Source organism: Solanum verrucosum, unplaced genomic scaffold, assembly GCF_900185275.1.
Source record: "Solanum verrucosum unplaced genomic scaffold, falcon-dt-bn FXZP01000220.1, whole genome shotgun sequence".
Taxonomy (NCBI): Eukaryota; Viridiplantae; Streptophyta; class Magnoliopsida; order Solanales; family Solanaceae; genus Solanum; species Solanum verrucosum.
Window position 1 is genome coordinate 1,384,331 of NW_026020308.1, and position 22,096 is coordinate 1,406,426.

General features: G+C 30.0%; 1 protein-coding gene and 1 pseudogene across 1 annotated transcript; both read right to left on the reverse strand.

Moving 5' to 3' along the window:
- Window positions 1-1,084: 1,084 nt before the first annotated feature.
- On the reverse strand, window positions 1,085-5,789 carry LOC125835055 (EPIDERMAL PATTERNING FACTOR-like protein 2; annotated as a pseudogene).
- A 10,489-nt stretch (window positions 5,790-16,278) lies between these two features.
- Window positions 16,279-18,967, reverse strand: LOC125835152 (40S ribosomal protein S26-3-like). Its single transcript, XM_049514290.1, has 5 exons — window positions 18,884-18,967; window positions 18,677-18,769; window positions 17,243-17,327; window positions 17,022-17,155; window positions 16,279-16,532 (listed from the first exon to the last, which is right to left on the reverse strand). Exons 1-5 carry the CDS (start codon window positions 18,884-18,886, stop codon window positions 16,464-16,466), a joined length of 384 nt encoding a protein of 127 aa, XP_049370247.1. The 5' UTR covers window positions 18,887-18,967; the 3' UTR covers window positions 16,279-16,463.
- Between the last annotated feature and the right edge of the window lie 3,129 nt (window positions 18,968-22,096).

Sequence of the window (22,096 nt, forward strand, 5' to 3'; positions counted from 1 at the left end):
CATAACAATAAATTTACCACTTACACCAAACTCATCTTTAAAAGTGAATTCAATTAGACCATTACTTTTATCATAGACCACATATATACAAACAAAGTTTTTATCATAGATCACAACAAATTAAGTGTAATTCCACAAACAAAGTTTGAAGACAATAAAATATACACAATTTTATCCTTACAATTATGGAATAAGAGGTTTTCAACTAACCCTCGATGCCTCTCCTCTTTTATCCAAACATAAAATCGATAATATAACTAAATCGATAAATTTAAATATTGAATTCGTCTCTCTCGAACATGTCCTACACAAACATGGGCATTTGCATGTTATCTCTGTCCAAAAAAAGGCCTCCAAAGTTGAATGGCAGACATGACATACACTCTGCTAATACAAGCCAAAAATCCCAGCTCCTTCCTGCTTTGAACATAGTGCCCAAGGGTGGAGCTAAAGTTTTGATTATAAATTCAATAGAATTTTTAAATTATAATTTAAAAAATTTATATTTATTTTAAGATATTTATAAAAAATATATATATATATATATTGTTATGTCAATCAATTAACTTGGATGAACTATAATTTTGAATTAATAAATTTTAAATTTTGACTCCACTACTAACAAAAACATATATATCCAAGAACTCTCTTGTCTTCTAATTTTTGTTCCCTCATTCTTGAAAATAATTAAAAAGAAAAAAAAGTCTCCTCCCTCCTCTATACATTTACAATGTAATTTTTTTACGAAATCATATCACTTAAAGATAGTAACTACATGTAATTGTCTATTAAGATTGAACTTATTCGATCTTCTTTATATAAAGAGGTAAGATTTATGTCCTTCTCCGATCCCCTTTATAATTATATTTGTATATTCAATATATACAGTAGGGCCTTAGGGGTACATGTCAAACTCTGAATCATCACAAAATGTGAAACTCCGATTAATATTTTATAACAAATTAAAATATTTTAATATTTTAAAATAAATTTATGCGGTCAATTTATATAACTTAAATTCAAAAATTGAATAACAAATTAAGTAGCTCTAAATTAGTATTGACATACACAAATAACTAATTATATTAATACTATCACTATCATTAATTTCCTCACATAATATAAAGTAAGAGTCAATAATTAATTAGTTCATTTTGATATTCCTAGCTAGCTAGTCATTAATTAAATGTAACACATGAAGAAAGACCTTCATGACATTTATGTCCTTCACAATTTTGTTAAATAAAAATATCATATAAATTAGGGCATGTACAACTTGTTGCCACACTTGCACCTCCATGCTTCTGGGTAGTACTCAGCGGTCACCGGAGTCCCCGGTGGCACCGCCACGTGGACCGGATGACATGGCGTGCATCTGCCGCATTTTAAGATGCACCGCGGCGGCGACGATCCTAAGCCACCTAAAATCCTCCTTGTATTTGCCGTTGCCTTCTTGAGTCTCTACCTCAAAGTGATATTAATATTTAATTATTTTTTTAAAAAGGAGAGAATTTCAAACATAATAGATATAACATTTTAATGACCAAAAAAAATAATTTTTTTTTTAATATATATATTTAAAATTATAATAACTACACCATATCTATGGGCATCAAATATTTATTTTTAATATATTATATGTTGAAGGTGGAAGGATCTATCGGGGACAATTTAATTATCTACTAATATAGGATTAAGGTTTGCGACTCGCTTACATACTATCCTCGGATTTCCAAATCTTATAAAATGACATTAAATATATTATTGTTGTAAATATTAAAAATTCAAATAAATATGAAAAATATATGGTTTGAGGGGAAAATATGTACTATATAATATCAATGTGTTTAGTTAATTTTTCAAATTTAAGTTTTTGGTTGAGTTATTTTGGATTATAACCTATTATCTCTCTGTTGCAATTTGTTTCAATTTGTTTGACCTATTTTCTTTTAGTCTATTTTAATAGATTGTTTCTTCTTTTTTTTACAATTTTTTAATTCTAACTTTTTATCTGACCTGCTTAAGACTAGAAAATTAAATATTATTTTGATATACTTAACATATCTTTAATTTAAAATAACAAAACTCAACAATCTTATTTATAATTTTTTCAAAACTTTGTATTAAATTAAATTAAAATAGAACAAATGAATCGAAAACGATAGGTCACTAAACATGTGGGCTTAGCTACGCCATATGGGAGACATTGTTCCGTTTAAAGCGCCGGTTGAAAGAAAATTCTAAAATTAAGACTGACTACTTAGGATGAAGACAAAAAAGACTACTGATTTTTATATTTTTGGAATTATTTGATAATTGGGGAAGCACAATAAGAGAAATATAAGACTTTACGGTCTCGTCATTTACGTAAATTTTTCTTTTTTATTGGTTGATCATGTGAGTTTGTATTCAATCATCGACACATAATGTATAGAAAAAACATTCATATCTACAAAGTAGCTTCATGATGGAATCACTCCTAAGGTACATAGTGATCTAAAGGTCGATCAGATAATGACTAGTGAAAACTACCACACATGCAGTAGAAGTGGAATTAGTCGTCGATATTTGTCTATGAGAGGCACACTCATGTTTATTTGAGGAATAATTTGATAATTGTTGAAGCACACAAGAGAAGAATAAATAAGCATGACAAATGGACGAAATCAATAATGAGAAAATTTCATCAATAGCATTATTAGTGGACGTTTTTGTAAATATACAACGAGAGTACTTTGTGTTTTTCAAAATGTATATAGTAATTTTATTTTTTTTCAAAACGTAGCAAATTGCATTATATTTACACATAAAAAATTTAATTGTAATTGAAATTGTATATATGTTTGGGAGAACCAACACGTAAGATATTTGTTGTATGTCTGTAATATTGAGCTAATGCTTATTGCTAGGGCTTTTACATCCACAAATATGCTAGCGTTTGGCCATAGATTTCCAAATATTCTTGGCAAATAATATTTGGGTGAAAATTTGGGTGAAATTTCATCATGTGTTTAGCCATAGTATTTGGGAAATATATTTCACATTTTTAGAAAAATATGATTTATACCCATAAGTTTTAGAAACTATCAAAACTAACCATAAGTTTGTATTACAAGTCAATTGGATCTTTGTTGCAACAAATAACAAGTAGTGTCTATGACACTAGAGCAATGTGGTAGTTTGGAGTGAGTGTAACAAGCATCATTACATACACCGTGAAGTATACAAAGCACATGACTTTGTTACCCTGAGTCGATTGTTCATCATTTTCATCAACAACCATATCACCACTTTCATATTCACTGAATATTTCATCACTACTTTGGTGTTCAAGTAAAAAATTATGTAATACAACGCAAACACTACTATAGAGGGTGTTTTTGTAAAAGATAAAAGTTTGATGTAAAATTTCAATTTTCAAAAGATCCCAAATAATGAGATTTGGCCCAAATACTAGAAAAAACTAGTATTTGAGAATTTGGGATATTTGCCAAAAATATTTATCAAATAATGATAAATTGTATGGACAAACACTATTTGCCAAATTTTTTCCCAAATATTATTTGGGAAATCTATGGCCAAACGGGTCGTGTATCTTATATATTTGCTATAAAAGTATATAATGTTATGTTACTATGTTTTTTTTTTTAAAAAAAATATTACTATAAAGAGTATTAGGGGGTCGAAATAGCTACATCACCTAATTTTTTTCATCAATGGTAAATTTGTATTTGCCCAACTCTACCCAAAGCTATTTGGTATAAAAGTCAATTTGAATTGACTTATTTTAGATATTTTTAAGTTAAAATATGTTTTTAGTATTTGACAAAAAAAAAAAAAAATTAATCTGATTCAGTTATTTTAAAGTCAGACTAACAAAAATAAATCATAAGTAATTAGAAATTTTGTTTTATGACTTTTGGTTTATAATTCATAATTAATATTGTCGTACTAATTTTAATTTGTAACTTAATATTGTGTTAAAATGAACACGCAACATCTATTTTTGTCGTACTTAATTTGTAACTTAATATTGTGTTTATAAGGTAATTTCTATAGATTTGTCACCATATAACTAAATTGATGGATTATTAGCCTAAGAATTTTATTGATTAGAAAAATAATCTTGAAAGTGGATGTTTTTTATATTTTTTATCTAACTTGTATGGGCAAAACTTTATACGTAATTTATTATCTCGCAGATCATAATTTATTCATGAAGCAAATAGAGGTCAAAAGTTTAAGACAACTCATTCGCGAGGTTATTGGGCAGGTGTAAATTTTTAGCCTAATCTTAATATATTTATGAGTACAAATTATAGCAAGTATAATCACACTATTTATATACTTTTTATACATTGAATATACACTTTAATTGATTATAAAAGATATAGTTAAAGTGAACAAACCTGGAAGGAAAAATCAGCTTTAGCAGGCAACCCAAAATTGATCTCTGCATAGATGAAAACATTAAATTTCAATTATAAATTCTTCAAAATTTATAAAATAAAATGTATTTACTTGAAAACTATATAAAAAGTACATAGCAATGATTCAATATGAAATAAGTTTTTTTGAAAAGATTGTAGTCTAGAAAAAAAACTTTTAAGTATTTAATTAACTTCCCACCTACACATAAACATGATTTAAGTAAATTACACTGATGTATAAAGATCTTAGCATTGAAATCCTTATAGAGTGCTTTTATTATTATTATTTTTTTTTTTATGAGATAAATGTCAATAATATACTTTCTCACTCTTAAATAAGTGATGTTTTTAGCTTAGACATATATATTAAAAAAATTACTCATTTCTAGAAAATAAAAAATGTTTTTACAAAATCATTCTGAATAAATACCTCAAAAAAGATATTACTTTTTACTAGTTTCTTAGTTAGGTAAAACTCTTTTTATTTAAAGAAGGATAAAAATGGAAAAAATATTACTAATCTCTTCTCGATTATCTAAAAAAAAGTCACTTATTTAAAAACAAAATGAAAAGTTTAAAACATCACTTACTTAGAAACACGAGGAATACTAGTTTAACCCCCATAAGGGAGATTTGAAGAAAATAAAATATATACAGACCTTATTCCTTATTTTGTAAGTATAAAAAAATTGTTTTTGATAGATCCTCTGGAAGTACATACATGATTAGTGTGTATGTTTAAACTATGAAAAATAAAATATAAAACTTACCAAAGAGAAAAGAAAAGTCTAAAACATCACTTACTTAGAAACAGAAGGAATACTAATTTAACCCCATAAGCAAGATTTGAAGAAAATAAAATATATACAAACCTTATCTCTTAATTTATATGTATAAGAAAATTATTTTTGATAGATCCTCTAAGAAGTAAATACATGATTAGTGTGTATGTTTAAACTGTGAAAAATAAAATATAAAATTTACCAAAGAGAAATGAAAAGTCTAAAACATCACTTACTTAGAAACAGAAGAAATACTAATTTAACCCCATAAGCGAAATTTGAAGAAAATAAAATATATACAAATCTTATCTCTTATTTTTAAATATAAAAAAAAAATTGTTTTCGATAAATCCTCTAGAAAGTAAATACATGATTAGTGTGTAATGTGTATGTTTAAAGTATAAAAAATAAAATATAAAACTTACCAAAGAGACTTGTAGAGTTGAGGGTTTTGCAGGCTACAAAAAAGAAGAAGAAGAGTGTAAAAATAGAAGGAATTTTTTGTGTATAATCCTCCATCTAACACTGCAGTAGTAATACTCCATCAACAAGAAGAAAAATTATGATGACCAAACAGAAATATATTATAACAAATTATATCCCATGCAATTAATCACAAAGATTTAAGAAAATTGGGATTTTCAAGATTTGTTTTTGTTTTTTAATTATATTTTGTGAAGAAGTGATGGAGATACTGAGATATGAGAAGAAAAATATTTGGGAATGACTGAGGAGAGAACATATGCACAATGATAAATGTACTAATCAAGAATAAAATGAATTTAAATTTTATATATATATATATATATATATATATATATATATATATATTATTTTATTTTATTACTCCTTTTAGTTAAGTTATAATAATAAATATATAATTTTCTTATATAATAAGTCTTATATGATAACTTGAAAAATAAAGTAGGTGTGTAATAACATGTTATGATCGATTCAATTACATTGAGAGAGTAGTAATTTTAACTATTATTTTATACTATAAATGTATATAACTTAAATTTTTATTAAAAAAAAATTAACATTTATAATTCTTTCACATAGTACAAACAATTTCTTCATGATGAGGAAGAGTTTTATAAATTTAAAAAACTTATTATATATATATATATATATATATATATATACATAATAAAATTTATTGGTCAAGTTTTAAATTTAATTGAAAGTTTGTAATTGCAAATATTTATTTCTAATCACAAAAGTTATTCAAACTTATTTTAAATCACAATTTTTTTTTTAAAAGTTTATTTTTTACTTAAATTTCATTCTCAATTAAACATCTTCACATAACTTGAATATAGAGAACATATATTAGGGTGAAAGTGACCACCAAAGAATGTGGTGTAGCGAATGGGGGCATAGTTTTGCTCCTCCCTTAATCAGAGGTCTTGAGTTCGAGTTCTGTATATGAAAAAAAAATTGGTAAAAAATATTTCCTTCTCGAATGAAATCCTATGTGGCATAAATTCAAAAAATTGAATATAAATATAGATATCGAATACCAAGCGGAGAAAAAAACTATTAAGGTGAAAGTGGCACTTTCCTCTGTTTTACCATGTCTGGTTCAGAGATTCTCCTGCAGACTTTTCCCTACTGGCTTCAAGAATTCCCCAACTCAGTAACCAAAAAAATAAAAATAAAATTACTCTCCTTTTCAATACCCCTATGACTAGTAAGGTCTGGTTAGGTATGATATGAAATCATGATTTAAAATTTGTGATATGAAATTAGATTGATTTGATGTAAAAAAATTGTTTAAATACGTAATTTGGATTTTTAAAGATATGGAGCAATTGATCGATCCAAAACTAAATCTAGCTCTGATAGTGTGTCCGCGGGTCCCTTCTTCTCAACGTCTGAAAGAACACTCTAATGACAAGTTGGGCTAATTCTAATATAGAATTAGAAAAGAAATTGGCAAGGTCCGATGAGTACTCCTTTGTGTAGAATTTCCATCATATAAAGGGTACATTTTAAAATATCCTTTGAAAAATAGGGACAAGATCGTCATATTTATTTGACATTAAGTCGTATTATAACCATGTTCGATGTAATGTACCTTTAAAGTGTTTGCACAATTACCTTGCATAAACTCAAATAATTTTTTGTTATTAATATACATCGAGTTATATGAAAATAATAATTAACTTGTTATAACACGTTAAATCATACGAGCATAAGGAAAAGAGAGAAATGGAAACATAATCAAGTCATGTGTGGTGTTGAAAAGGATCACACGTACGTAATGCCCATATTTGAGCCTACATTTGTTCCACAAAAAATTGACATGTACACTTATATATAAGTCTCCCTTTGTTGTCTTAATATATACTCCATTTATCTCATTTTATTCGATATTATTTGATTTGATATAGTGTTTAATTTATAAAAATGGAAGAGTTTTAAATTTATAGTCTAAAATACTTGACTTGTGCCTGTAAATCATATCATTATGAATAAAAAAAAAAAGTTTAAAATATTGTTTTTAATTATATAAGATGACATTTGTTTTAGACACTAAAAAAAAGAGTGTTATGTAAAATGTGACGGAGAGAATAGGGGGTATGCTATTTGTCTTTGATTTTTGAAAAAGGTATTGGGTAGTTCTATGTCACTTTCTTGATCTTGCTTTCAATATTACTATAATGCATTAGTAATGGAAATATTTAGGTAGGGTAGTCACTCTATAGTTGATTTTCATAATCATGGCTAAAGTTTTTCCAATAGAAAGCAACAAGTCATTTTTTTTTTTTGGGGGAGGGGGGGGGGGGGAGGAAAAAAAGAAAGCAATGAATGGAAATGAAATTCTAGTTCCTTCAAGTAAATAACTTACAAATAAATCAGGTGTGTATTTTGATTAACTTTTGAAAATATTCATATAAAATATCTAATTTTATACAAAAGACAAATTCATGTGCATTATAAAATGAGTAATAAATTCCCCATATACTAATGCACTAGCCAATCAGTATAGCTAATTACTTGAAAAGTAATATCAATAACTTATTAAAACAGACTAAACAATATTACTAACGTAATATTTACACTATCAGTATGTATAATTGTTCTAGAACAACTAAGCTATATGTCAGATTCATTGTTATTATTTATATTTCTTCTTTTTTTACTATTTGTAATTGAAATACTAAACACTTATTTTTTGTAAAATTTTATATTAAATCAAACAATTTAATTTTATGTATAAAAGATACTATATATCTTGAATTCATTGATCAGCGATAAACATTGCATTCTTGTCAGCTGTAATCGTTTACTTTTGTTTTTTCAACTTAACCAAACAATATATAGAAATAGTTGATAATACACGACACATAGCTAATTTAACAAAAAACGATTGATCTTTGTATTAGACTACAAATTAAAAAGAGAGTAAACATATAAATATCTTATAATAATGCATAAATCTTCCTATATGAATTGAAAAGAAGTTAGGAATGGACGGTCATAGACCCTTTCGCCTATCGTACTGAAAATCTTTTTTTTATTATTTTTCGGTCATTGAAAACAATCTTCACTAACACAAAAATCTCCTCTCAACTTCACTTAGGAGAAATGTAAATGATTTAGAATCAAGTTATCCTTATTGTTATCCCTAACTTTATGTGTAATTATTGTATAAAAATAGAAGGCCAAACATATTTTTTTCTAATAAAATTAATTTCACACTACCCCCAAAAAAAAAAATTAAAAGTAACTTCTACCCTCTCAATCAATCTATCATTTCCCCCCCTTAGATTCCAAAGGCAAAGAAGTAAAGACAAAAACAAATGAACACAATAGATGGTAGTTGGTACATATGTTTGGTACTTGAAAAATACCTTTTTTCAAGAACTTTCAATTCAAATTAACATATATATGTATACAATTGTTTGTCTTGTTGATTAGAAATTATCTTTGGCATGTTTTCCCTTTAGGTTGTTTGGTCCATATCAAAAACCCTCTAAGAAAACCTTATAACTATGTATGTAACATTGATGTGTTGAGACATTTTCATGATGTCTTGTCTTTCTCATGAAAGTTGAGTTTTTTTAACCACAAATAGGGTATTCTCTACATACCAAAAAAAAAAGCACTTTATATTAGTAAATGTACAACGACAACAAAAACATACTCAGTATGATCTCCAAAATGAAATTTGGTAAAAGTAGTTATACGCATACCCTATTTTTACCTTCGAAGTAAATAATAGTTCCTTGAAAAATGTATATATAAACTACATTAATGTCACTTGAAAATAATATTCATGTAAAAGGGATTCAAAGTGCGAGGGTCAAAACTTAATTTTGACTAAGACGTTTGGTATATACTATTCAATTCTTCAATAAATGTTTTTATACAAGTCAACATGACTAGTGATTTAGAATATTTAAAAAGGTTTGAAAAAAAATTTGTTAAATAAAATTGTATGACTTTTCAAATAGTATCACCTTCACATAAAATAAAACGCAAAGAATACTAACTAAATATTACTTAATTTAGGACAAGAAGTTAAATATTAAAATCACCCAATGTACTATGTTAAAGGTCTTTATCCAACTTAATCAGGAAGACAATAGTTCTATTAGTTTCATAATTTGAGATCTTGTACTTATTGGGTTACAACTTTGGATAAAGATAATGTTTGTTATTATTACATCAAATTATTGTCTTCTTTTATCCACAATTGTTGATTAATTAGGCATGTATTAGTAATACATAAATTAATTATGTAAGATTAATTATTCCTATATTCGATATTTTGTACTACATAAAATATATAATAGATTTTCTCTTAACTTATACATATTTTTTTACGTGACATTGAAAATTGATAAACACACACCGTACTTAAGTGCTGAATTTTATACGTAGCAATTAAAATATTACCAACATAATAATAGTTACATTCATTTTAATACATGAATATTACTTAGTAACCAACACTCAAACTAACTGAACATCACGATAATAAAATAAAAAATAAAAAATGTCGAAGAGGTACATGTAGAAAGAAAAATACAGCAAGTATTAATATATAAGAAAACAGATCTAGGAGATTAATCAATTATAACTATAAGTAATACTATTACATACTCCTCCGCCTAAAATTATTATCATATTTTGTTATTATACTCATTTAGTCACAAAATAATTAGCACGTTTTGCTTCTAAAAAATAACCTCAACATCCCATGTGTGAGTCGTCCCACAAAAATTGAGGGCCTAAGACATATGCTTTTAATTTGTATAGCATAGAATCGACATTGTGTGAGCGTGTAATATACACATAAGTTTAATAACTTTGTCCCCATCAAGATTCTCTAATTTAAAATCAAATCGAATCAAACTTTCAAAGTTGATTTCTTCATCAATTTGAGTTAAATTGATGTACTTACTTTTAGGTGAGAGTTTGGACCTAAAAGTGTGAAGGAATTCATCAAGCTATATGTGTCCATTGATCTATTAGTCTTTGGTCTGTTTCCCATCTATAGGGTTTTGTATAATCAACCTCTATTTTACTCTCTTTATTTGCAACTTACTTCACGTTTTTTAGTACAAATTTTTTTAATTTAATTTAGGGAAAATTGTATATAATAGCAAACTATTAATTCAAATTAAATGCTATAAATATAGTTTGATTTAATTGTACCTCATAGCAAATTGTTGCTATTTCACCTCTCTCCTGGTGAATCTCGCTCGACACTCTCGTTCTCTCCCTCGCCTCTCTCGTTTTTTATACAAACGCAAGTGTATAAAGTGCATTTGTGTTTGTATAAAGTGAGAGAAAATTGTATGTATACATATATTTTTGTTCCCCTCTCCCAGATCTCGATCTCGCTCTCTCACTCGCCTCTCTCACTTTATACAAAAAACGCAAATTGTATAAAATGTGTTTGTGTTTGTATAAAGCGAGAGAAAATTGTATATATACATATATTTTTGTTACCCTCTCCCAGATCTCGCTCTCTCACTCGCCTCTCTCACTTTATACAAAAACGCAAATGTATAAAATGCGTGAAAATTGTATATATACATATATTTTCGTTTCCTTCTCTCCCCTCTCCCCGATCTCGCTCGCCACTCTCCCAGATCTCGCTCGCTCACTCGCCTCTCTCACTTTATACAATTGATCTTTTTGTATATATATACCAAAGCAGATTATACAACTGCTTTCTTTTGTATATGTATAGCGAAATATACATATTTATGTTTGCTATGGAGCGCAATTATGCAAACTTTGTTATAGCATACAAATATGAATTTTGTGTTTGTTATATGTGAAAGTTGTATTAATTGTCCAATAAAATAGTATATAGCACAAAGATAAAAAGATGTATCCTCATCATCTTAAATCTATGGTTGGCAACGGAACCGGGAGGTGCCGGTTCCGGTACCATTCCATCCCAGTCCGTTACCAGTCCGGTTCCGTTCCGGCTTGTACCGGTTAGGGCCGGTGTCTAGGGGATCCTGGAGGGGTAATGAGAGGAAAATCGGGATTTACCGATTAGTCCCGATCCGATAAATATCGGTTCCGATCCCGGTTCGATTTAAAAAAAAATAAATTGCAAAAAATTAGTTGTTGAGAGTCATTGGAAGGCCGTTGGGCAACGGGTTTTGAGCCCCACCAACGGCTCTTTCACCCCCATAACTCCCCAAAACACCCATCTACCCCCTCCAAACTTCTTTTAATACCCCAATCTTCTAAAAACTATATTTTCATCCTTTTTTTAACCTATAAATACCCCAAATCTTTCATTATTTTCACGCACAAAAATATTATCTTCTACTCTCTCAACAACTCTCAAAAGTCTCACTCAAGTCTCTACTCTCTAATCTCTTATTCTCGTTAAAATTACGAATTTGGTCTTTGGAAATTGGATTTGGAGCTTCAAAATTCAACTTTCAATTTTTGGCTTTCGATCATACACGTCTACTTTTTTAAGTAGACGTTTGGTACATTCATTCCAACTCACTTTTCACGTAGTTATTTATTTTGTGAGTAATTAGTCTCTAGTCTCTACTTATTTAGTTAATTATTTGTTTACAACTTTGCGTTACATTTTCGTATTATATATAATTTACTCACTTTTTATATTTGAATATGGATTTCGGTAAAAACAATGTTGACAAGGGTAAAAAATTTATAGTTGATTCGATCACTAATTCATGGAACTCAAGATTCAAGAAAAATAAAAAAATCGGTAGTACTTCTAAATCTAAAACTAGAAAATCTTCCCAATAAAGAATAAATACGAAAAATTATACGCGTGTTAATGAAATTGTTTTTAATATTGATAGTAATAGTTGATTAGATCTTTATCATGAACATTTACAAAGAAGGTTTGGTAATTTTTATGAGGAATTACCTGAAGATGATGAACATGATAATTTTAATGATTATATTGATAATGTTGATGATGATGATAAAAAATCAGTTGTGGGGCAATTTATGACTCAGAATGAAGATAAAACACAAGTTATTTGTAATAAATGTAAACACATAATGAATCATAAAACTATAGGAAAACAGGGTGGGACGGGACATTTGAGTAATCATTTAATGTCATGTTGTAAAAATGAATTTTTACATGCTAAAGTTGTAGCCGAAGCTAAAAAGAATGGTACCACCCTTCCTGAAACTGTAGGAGTATGGGGCTCTAATATGGTCCAAACACAATTAAATCCTTCTAATGTTTCTGGCTCTACTATACAACGGTCATATAGTAGAGAAAAAGATCTTGAAGAATTAGATAAAATGATTGTTGTTATGGGTTTGCCATTTAGTTTTGCTGAAAATCTCGATTTTATTCATTATATTCAAATTGTGTATAATCCACATTTTAAAGGTTTTACTAGAAATACAATTAAAAAGGCTATCTTTGATTATCAAGCTCAACAATTTCAATATCTTCGTTGTTTATTTTATTATAATAATTGTAAAATAGCTATTAATTCTGATATGGCCATAGTGTAAATGGTAATGATTATTTAACTATTACTGCACATTGGATAGATGAAAATTGAATTATGCAAAAAAGAATTTTAGGTTATAAATGTTGTGAAATGCATAAAACCGGTAGTTATATAGCTCAAACAATTATACTTGTGATAAAACAATTAGTGTCACCTTAGATAATGCTTCTAATAATACATCTGTTGTTGAAATACTAAAACCGTCTCTTTGCCCTGTTTATATTGATGGTTTTCATATTAGGTGTGTAGCACACATATATAATTTGATTATTAGAGATAGTATATCAATGTATAATGATGGTTGCATAAAAGTTGAAACTGCGTGTCATTTTAATTTTAAATTTCAAGTTAAGTCTATACGTAGAGATTTTAAAAATCGTTGTCATGAATTTAATCTTCCACTTAGAAAAATTCCAAAATCAGTATGTACTAGATGAAATTCTTTATTTGAAATGCTTGAAGTCACTTATGAATATAGGAAACCGTTAAAAATGGTTTGGAATGCTCATAATTCAAATATGACCTATAGACTTGATGATAATGATTGGAATGACGTAAAAGAACTTATAGAATTCTTAAAAGTTTTTTATTTAACTACAAAAAAAATATTTGCACTTTATTATTCAACTATTTGCCCTGTTTTAACCTAATATTTGTATTATTTCTAGTAAATTTTATAAATTCAAAAATAAACCAAGATTTGAAGAATCTATTGAGAAAATGATTGAAAAATTTTAAAAATATTTTATTCCTATTCAACCCCACATTACAAAGATGAAGGTGCATCACGAATGGTTGATAAAATATATTTTAATTTGGGTATTGAAGATGATGAAACTCCTAGTTGTCAAGAAGTTAAAGATAGTATAAAAATTGAAGCTAGAAAATTGTATGATTTGTATAATTCTAATAGAATGAATGTAATACGTAATGAAGAACATCAAAGTTCTAGGGGTAGATATAATGAAGATGATCTTGATGATATGATAGATTGTTATCTTGAACTTTCTCATAATGATAGAAATTATTTTGATACATATATTAATCAAAATACAGAACTTACTACTGATCTTCTAGAATGGTGGAGCAATCGCGGCAAGGGATTTCCAAAACTTCAATCGGTTGCTCGAGATGTGTTAGCTATTCAAGAATCTTCAGTAGCTTCGGAAAGCGCTTTTAGTACAGCAAGATTTCAAATTGGAGAGCATAGATATTCATTAGCAGCAGATAGCTTGGAGATATCGGTACTATTTAGAGATTGGATTAATGGCGAGAGAAGGAGTTATGGTCGTCCAACTTTACCGACCAAATTTGAAAATGATATTGATGAAATAATGCAAGATTTTAGTGACGACGACATTGATGCATTAGAGGAACTATCTAATCAACCAATTCCAGATCATGTTACTAGAGAAATGTTAAATAATTTAAGAAAAGATTTCCTTGGTAGCATGAATTATTAAATTTAAATGTCTATTAGTATGAGTATGACAATTCGAGGACTAATTCAAACAGAACTCTTTCTAGAAGGTGGTTGTGTAGATTAGATCTTTTAATACTCTACTAATATTTTGTAACTCAAATTGTACTATTTAATTAATATTAATAAAACTATAGGTTATTCGCCTTAATTTTTTATTATTATTGTCTTCAACTTTTATAACTTATAAAGTTTGAAATTTATACTTTTAAAATTTGAAATTTAAACTTTTATAACTTTTAAAGTTTGAAATTTAAATTTTTAAACTTTAAAAGTTTGAAAATTTGAAATTTATACTTTAAAAGTTTGAAATTTAAATTTTCAAACTTTTAAAGTGTGAACTAAACTTTTATACTTTTAAAGTTTAAAATTTAAATTTTTAAAGTGTGAAATTTAAACTTTTATAATTTTAAAGTTTGAAATTTAAATTTTCAAACTTTTAAAGTAGAAATTTAAACTTTAATACTTTTAAAGTTTGAAAGTTTGTATTTTAAACTTTAAAACTATAAAAGTTTAAATTTCACACTTTAAAATTATAAAAGTTTTAATATTATTTGATTAATGTTCCTAATTTTTTAATTGTAATAAGTAAAAAAAATAAATTAAAATGTAGCCGTTGGGACCCGGTTTCCGGTCCGGTCCCGGTCGGATATACATATAATTTTCCGGAACTACCAGTTCCGGTACCGTTCCGCCCCGTGGTACCTGGTTCCGGTTCGTCCCAGTCTGGTAGTCCCGCTACCGGTCCCATTGCCAGCTATAATCTAGTCCCATTGAACTTTATTTTAAAGATCCGATGGGGCTCATGTTATAAAACGAACTATACCTTGAGGAAGAGTAACAGGCATATCCCAAATAAGTATATATGAATGTACAATTCCTGTCGCTGTCGCCCTATTCTCTCTTTCAAGATAACTACTGTGAACACACCATCAGAATTCCAGCTTACAGGATGAGCACAAGTGACAGAGAGTAGGCAAGTTTCAACACTATAGAAACTAACAGAGGAAGACTAGCTAGTCACGGGCCGCTTTGATTGTCAAATAGGGTAACATTGAAAACATTTATAAGGTTGAATTTTCATCATGAAATAACTATTCGATGCTGGCGTAAACTGTTACTAGATGTTATGGGGTTCATGTGTACAATGGTCCTTCAGAAAACATTTTCTTCCTCCTCAAGTAGGGTGTAGGGGTAAGATCTGAGAGTACACAACCTTTCCCAAATCACACTTACAAAAATTAAATTGACTGTTATGTACCTCAACCAACGCAGATGCCACGTAACTCTCTACCAAAAAAATTAGGCACTTTAACAAAGTAGTAAAAAGATCACCAAGTATCTTTTTCCTCGGTAGAGGTTGAACCACTATCCACCAAAAGGTCCCCCACCTCATCGATCACTAAATTAAAACATAGTGCTACTACACATTTCCTTTATGGTTTGCAATTTAAAGACAGAATGCTGAATATCAAGACTAATCCCAATGCTGGCATGCCAAAATACAAGAAAATTACAAGAATTATCCTATCCATCAATTTCAATAAGGAAATTGAAATAACTAATAACACCATTCAGGAGATGTTGGCAGGTTATCAGAAGCACAAATTGAGAGCCTTCTATTCAGAAAACTTGAATATCTGGTTTCCATTCAAAATTCAATTCCATAACATGGTAATAGGTTCAAATATCTAGATGAAAACAGTACAATGTCAAAACCACCACATGTAAAACACGCCATAACTATCAGATTAACCAAAACCTGAATCCTAATAACTTAAGTGCGTGGAGCAGCAGGGGGTCCTCCAGCGGGGCGTGGAGCTTGTCCTGTCTTTGGGAGATCATCCTGGAATAACCACAGAAAAGACAAACTCCAACTGAGCAAAAGATTATTGTAGAATGGTTTCATGAAGAAACCTCATTATTATCTATACAAATAGCAAACAGTACAGATAGGCAATATTTGAGCGAGTCTGAAAGACTAAACTGTGCTGATATCCCTCCTGGTACTTATAGGCTACAGCAGGCAAACATTATTTCCTGCTATGTTGCTCAAACTATTCAACAATGCCACCATGTGTGCACAAATCATCCAAAAGTAGTGCATTTTAAAGGATACCACACAGGTGCAAAAACATTTTGGAGAGTATGAGCAACATAGATTTTCTATATGTTGGTTAATAACAAAATGAGCTATGAGATCAACAAAATGTCAAAACGGGTACCAGCATGTGTAGTCGAGGTTCATTTTATACACAGTTTAATTCCATACCAAAATGCACATCTCAAGGAAACTATATCTCAAAGCTAAGAAGAAATATGGAGGTTAGAATACCCTTGGGCGCCTGAAACGCTGTGGAGGCTCACGAACCCTCCTGTCAGTACGAGAACGGACTCTAACCACCTTGGAGTGAATTGCACATGAAACACAGTACTGCATCTTCAAATAGAGCTTAGGAAGAGTGTACACTGGATAAAGAGAACACAGTCGTGTTAATTCACACTAGGTAACTATTGAGCAATACATAGGATTAGAAAATGCTCTAAGAACCTCACATTCAAAAGCACAAGCTTCCTGAACATCACGTACAGCAGCTTGTTCAACAATGTTCCTCACAAGGAACCTCTTGATGGCTTTGTCCTGAAAACCAGTTTGAACTTATAACATGAGCAAATTTGACAATATTAGCTGAAAATGATCTTGTTACACTATAATGATGAGTGTAATACAAAGATCAAATGCAAAATGAAGGGGTATAAGGAGCCACTACAATAGTCACTTGCAGGATAGTACCATAAAATTGGTCTAACAGTACAGACTCTAGCACATCTGGCATTAAATTGATGATAGTAGGAAACATATGTGAAAATTAGCCAAAAAACACCAAACTTTCTTGTACTAAATCAGTATCTATAATGAGCATGGTACCCTAAGGAATCATTTGGTTCAACGGATTTGGTGGGTTATCCCAGTAAAGATTTTGGGATTAAATTTATCTCGCATTTGGTTGGACGCTAGCAAAAACTTGTATAACTTATCCCATATAGAAGGTGGGATAAGTTATCCATGTTACAGTCCTGGTTTTAATCACACAATATGATCTTGGGATATACTGCATTTGAACCAGAGGGCCCCTTAACTCTTAATTTGATCCCTGAACTGCATCTTTTAAATCTAAGCCACACTTTCCTACCTGAACAATGAAAACATCATTTGCATATCCATCTCTTATTACATTTCAGCTTTGACTACAAATACAGATGCCCAATAGCACATACTAATCATCACTTGGCGGAAAATTTTTATTTAAGAAACACTACCAAACAGAGCATCAAGGTACTCAAAATTAGGAGGGTGGAGTGTGTGCAACCTTAGACATACCCTCCACCATAAAAAGACACCAAACCAAAAAAAATTTATACCCTTCTACAATAAACTCATCGTGCAAATGTTGCGTTCTTTCTAATAAGAAATCACGTCTGAACATATCTATTTTCTCATTGGACCAAGCACCATATTCTACTCAAAACTATAATCATATAATTTCAAAGATAAAATATACACTCACATAAGAAAATCTTCACATATTAACACAAAACACTAATACATGATTGATTGTCATCTAACATACACTTAAACTCCAGGATCCAATTCGCTGTATTCACATATAAATATAAAATATAAAGAAAATGTCCCTACTTCAACAAAAAACACATTATGCATATATCCTTCTCTTTTTAATCAGCATTCACGCATGAACAGATCTATATTCTCAATGGACCAGATGAACACCACTTATCTTCTACTCAAAACTATAATCATATAATTTCACTGTTAAAATATACACTTGCGTAAAAATAATCTGCACATATAAACACATAACACTAATACATGAACTGATTATTCACTAGACCTCTAACATCATCTTATAATTCTGGATCCAATTTGTTGCATTCATATATGTTTAAAAAAATCAATAGGGAAAGGACCTTAGGGCAGCATTTGCCGCAGTTAGAGCAGCGGATGAACTTGACATGGCCACGTCCATGTTTGTTACGACCTCCGTTCCTTCGCTTGAAAGTCTGCAAAAATCAAAACAAAAAATAGAGAAAAAGTTAAGAGATTATGATCAGTGAATTGCTAAGAGAAAAATGAAAAAGGAGAAGAACGAAAGTGAAAATTTTTTTTGCTCTCACCATTTTCGCTCTGGATGAGAGCTTCTTCCTGAGCAAACTCTGCGGCTCTCTCTGTTTAGGGTTTTTTTCAGTGAAGAGTGAAGGGGTAATGCTAATAAGGAGAGATGTTTACATTGGGCTTTGCTGAAAGCCCAATATAAAGTGGCCCATTGGACTTATCTCCGGCTACGGGTTAAAGTGGCCCATAATAGGAAAAAGAAATATTTATTTTTTATAGGGAAAATTACATGGTTAGGCAAACATATACTAGTTAATTAGTCATCATAGTTATAGTTTTAATTAATTACCACTTGCGATCAACATTCAGTGATAATTATGTGGGTTGGGGTTTCGAGTATATATGATTTGCACGTTTGTATAATTCAAAAATTGTATAGTATAATTTGTGTAACTTTTGTATAATATAATTTATATAATTGTTTAATGTTCAGATGTTAGTGTGTGTATAACTTCATTATTTTGAGTTTGTACAAAAATAACACAATTATACAAATGTACCCGCGAATTATACAAACGAAACAGCTTAAACTGCATCTACAACCCGTAAATATGCAAACTATAGCTATGGAACATAATTAAGTTTATTATAGTGGTTATTTGCAAAAAAATCTCGTTTTTATATAATGGTTAAAATTTGTAGAAAATTTAAGGAAGATACGAGATGGTCCACCATTATGTTACAAAGTGAATAGTGTTTATCGCATAAGTTTCTTTATCATTAGTTATTCTGATATCGGCTTCAAAATTGAAATTAAAATGAGATGATGATCTCCCATATTGATCCATATACGCTAAGTCAAGATATGAAGGTCAAATGTTTTGCATCAAGTCAATATTTTGAAGGCTTGGAAGGGATTTAAAATGAAAGCTAGAAGTTCGAGAACATGTTAAAATGGAGTACATGAAAGAAATAATAAAAAACAAAGAGTAAAGACATAAAGACACAATTAAAGTTGTCCCGTATTTACATAAAGACACCTTAACTTTTAAAGTGTCCTATCACCCCACAGAACTATTTAATATTGTTGTAAATGGGCCATTTTGACCCATTCCCTCGTCAATGTAGTGGCGCGTGTTGCTCACTCCCTGTGATAAAATTCTTTCCGACCCGACCCCGACCCGACCTGTTCTTTGAAGAAAAGTCGTTTCTCCTTTTCCTTTTCTTATTTTTCTCAACTTTTCCTAATATCTGAAGAAATATAAACGATTTCTCATCGTGTTGGTGTTGATAATCTCGTTGTTGATGTGTTTTGGTGAAGATTCTTGGAGATTGAAGGTCTAACAGGTTAGGGCTCTACATCATATGATAAAGATCTTCTCTTTTTTCGATTATTATGATTTTAGGGATTATTATAGAGTAAAAGTGTTGGAATCGACCTCCAATAGTTGCCATTGTTAGGATATTATAGTTTTTCGTTGTTACTGTTAGGGTTAGGGTGTTGTGTTATCGACTTAGTGCGACTATTAGTGATTAGGGTTTTGTGTTGTCGACTTAGTGCGACTATTAGTGATTGTGTTTTAGGTTAGGGTTTGATGTTATCCACTTAGTTCGAATCTTATTATTTGTCTCTTATACATTTGTAAACTTCAATTTGTACATTATCGACTGCTAATGTTAGTGTTTTTGTTCTGTTAGTGATGGGGCTAAATGTTAGTACTGTTAGTCTCTTATACATTCGTTGTTACTGTTAGGGCTAAATGTTAGTGTTGGGGCTTATACATTTGTAGACTTCAATTTGTACATTATACATTTGTAAACAGTCTTTTGTTCTGTTAGTGATGGGGCTAAATGTTAGTGCTACTGCTACTGTTGCTTGTTTTGTTCTTGAATTGTGTTTGTCTTTGTTACATGCTTTTTCAAGATGGCTTTTACTCTGATAACTCTAAGATGGTATCGTGGGGGGGAATAGAATTTGGTCCCCCACCTAAATATTTTGGGGGGCATGTGACAGAATTCCTAGATGTAGATGTTGATAGGATGTCTTATTTTGAGTTGAGGGGCTACATAAAGGAACTAGGATATACAGTAGATTGTGATTTTTTCATCAAGTGGAATGGGTTATTAGTCCTTGTTGATAATGATAAGGTTATATTTGACCTTTTCAATATAATAAATGATGTGGATACAGTAGAGGTGTATGTTTTTCATGGGGTTAGTGAAGCCAATCAGGCCCCACTTCAATTGGAGTTTGTCCCCAATGTGAGTGATAGTGGGGTAGGTGAGGAATCTTTTAATGAGGCTTCTAACCCTAATAATCAGCCTCCTACTTCTACTTTTCCTATCCCTACAACTGGTCCTTCTGAAACTTCCAGCACTCCATTTGAAGACCAGTCTACTGTGCCTCCTCCTTCCTCTGTACCTTCATCTGATCCTATAATAGATAATGATCCAACTGATGATGAAGTAGAAGATGAATCAGGATTTGAAGGGGATAATAATTAAGATACTGAGGTTGACAGTGATGTCCATCAAGAGTATATAGATATAAGGGCATCCAAGAGGCATTTCAAAAGGTCACAAAGGAGAAGTAGAGGTACTAATTCATATCAGATTAATGTTGATGAAAAAGGTCCAAATATAGGGTATGATGAGACAAATATTGGTATTAGGGAAATCTTAGTTGGTAAGCTAGGAGGTGATGAACCTTACTATCTAAGTGATGAAGCTCATAGCTTTGAGATAGATGATGAAACAGGTTGGGGAGATGGTGAAGAGGTTGATCAAGTAGTGCATAAACCTGTTAGGAGGAAGAAAACCCCAAATAGAGTTGTGTTTGATGCAACTTCTGAAAAGATTGTTTGGGAATTATGACTGGTTTTTGGAACTATTGAAGAATTTAGAGTGGCAGTGACAAGATATGCAGTCCAAGAACACATTCAAATTAAAAAATATGTGAATGAGCCTGGCAGAGTTAGAGTGAGATGTTGTAAAGAGACTTGTCATTGGTTGTTGTATGCAAGTAAGGATAAAACTAGTGGAGATGCCATTGTTAAAACATACAACCCTGTCCATAAATGTTTGACATCAACTCATAACTATCTTTGCAACTCAAAGTTTTTGGCCACCAAATACAAAGAAAGAATAACTCAACAGCCAAACATCAGCATTGTGTTGTTAAAGGACATTATTAGAAAGGAGTTGAATATTAATGTTGGTAGGACAACAGTGAGAAGAGCTAGGACTAGAGTGTTACAAGAGATCATGGGTGATCA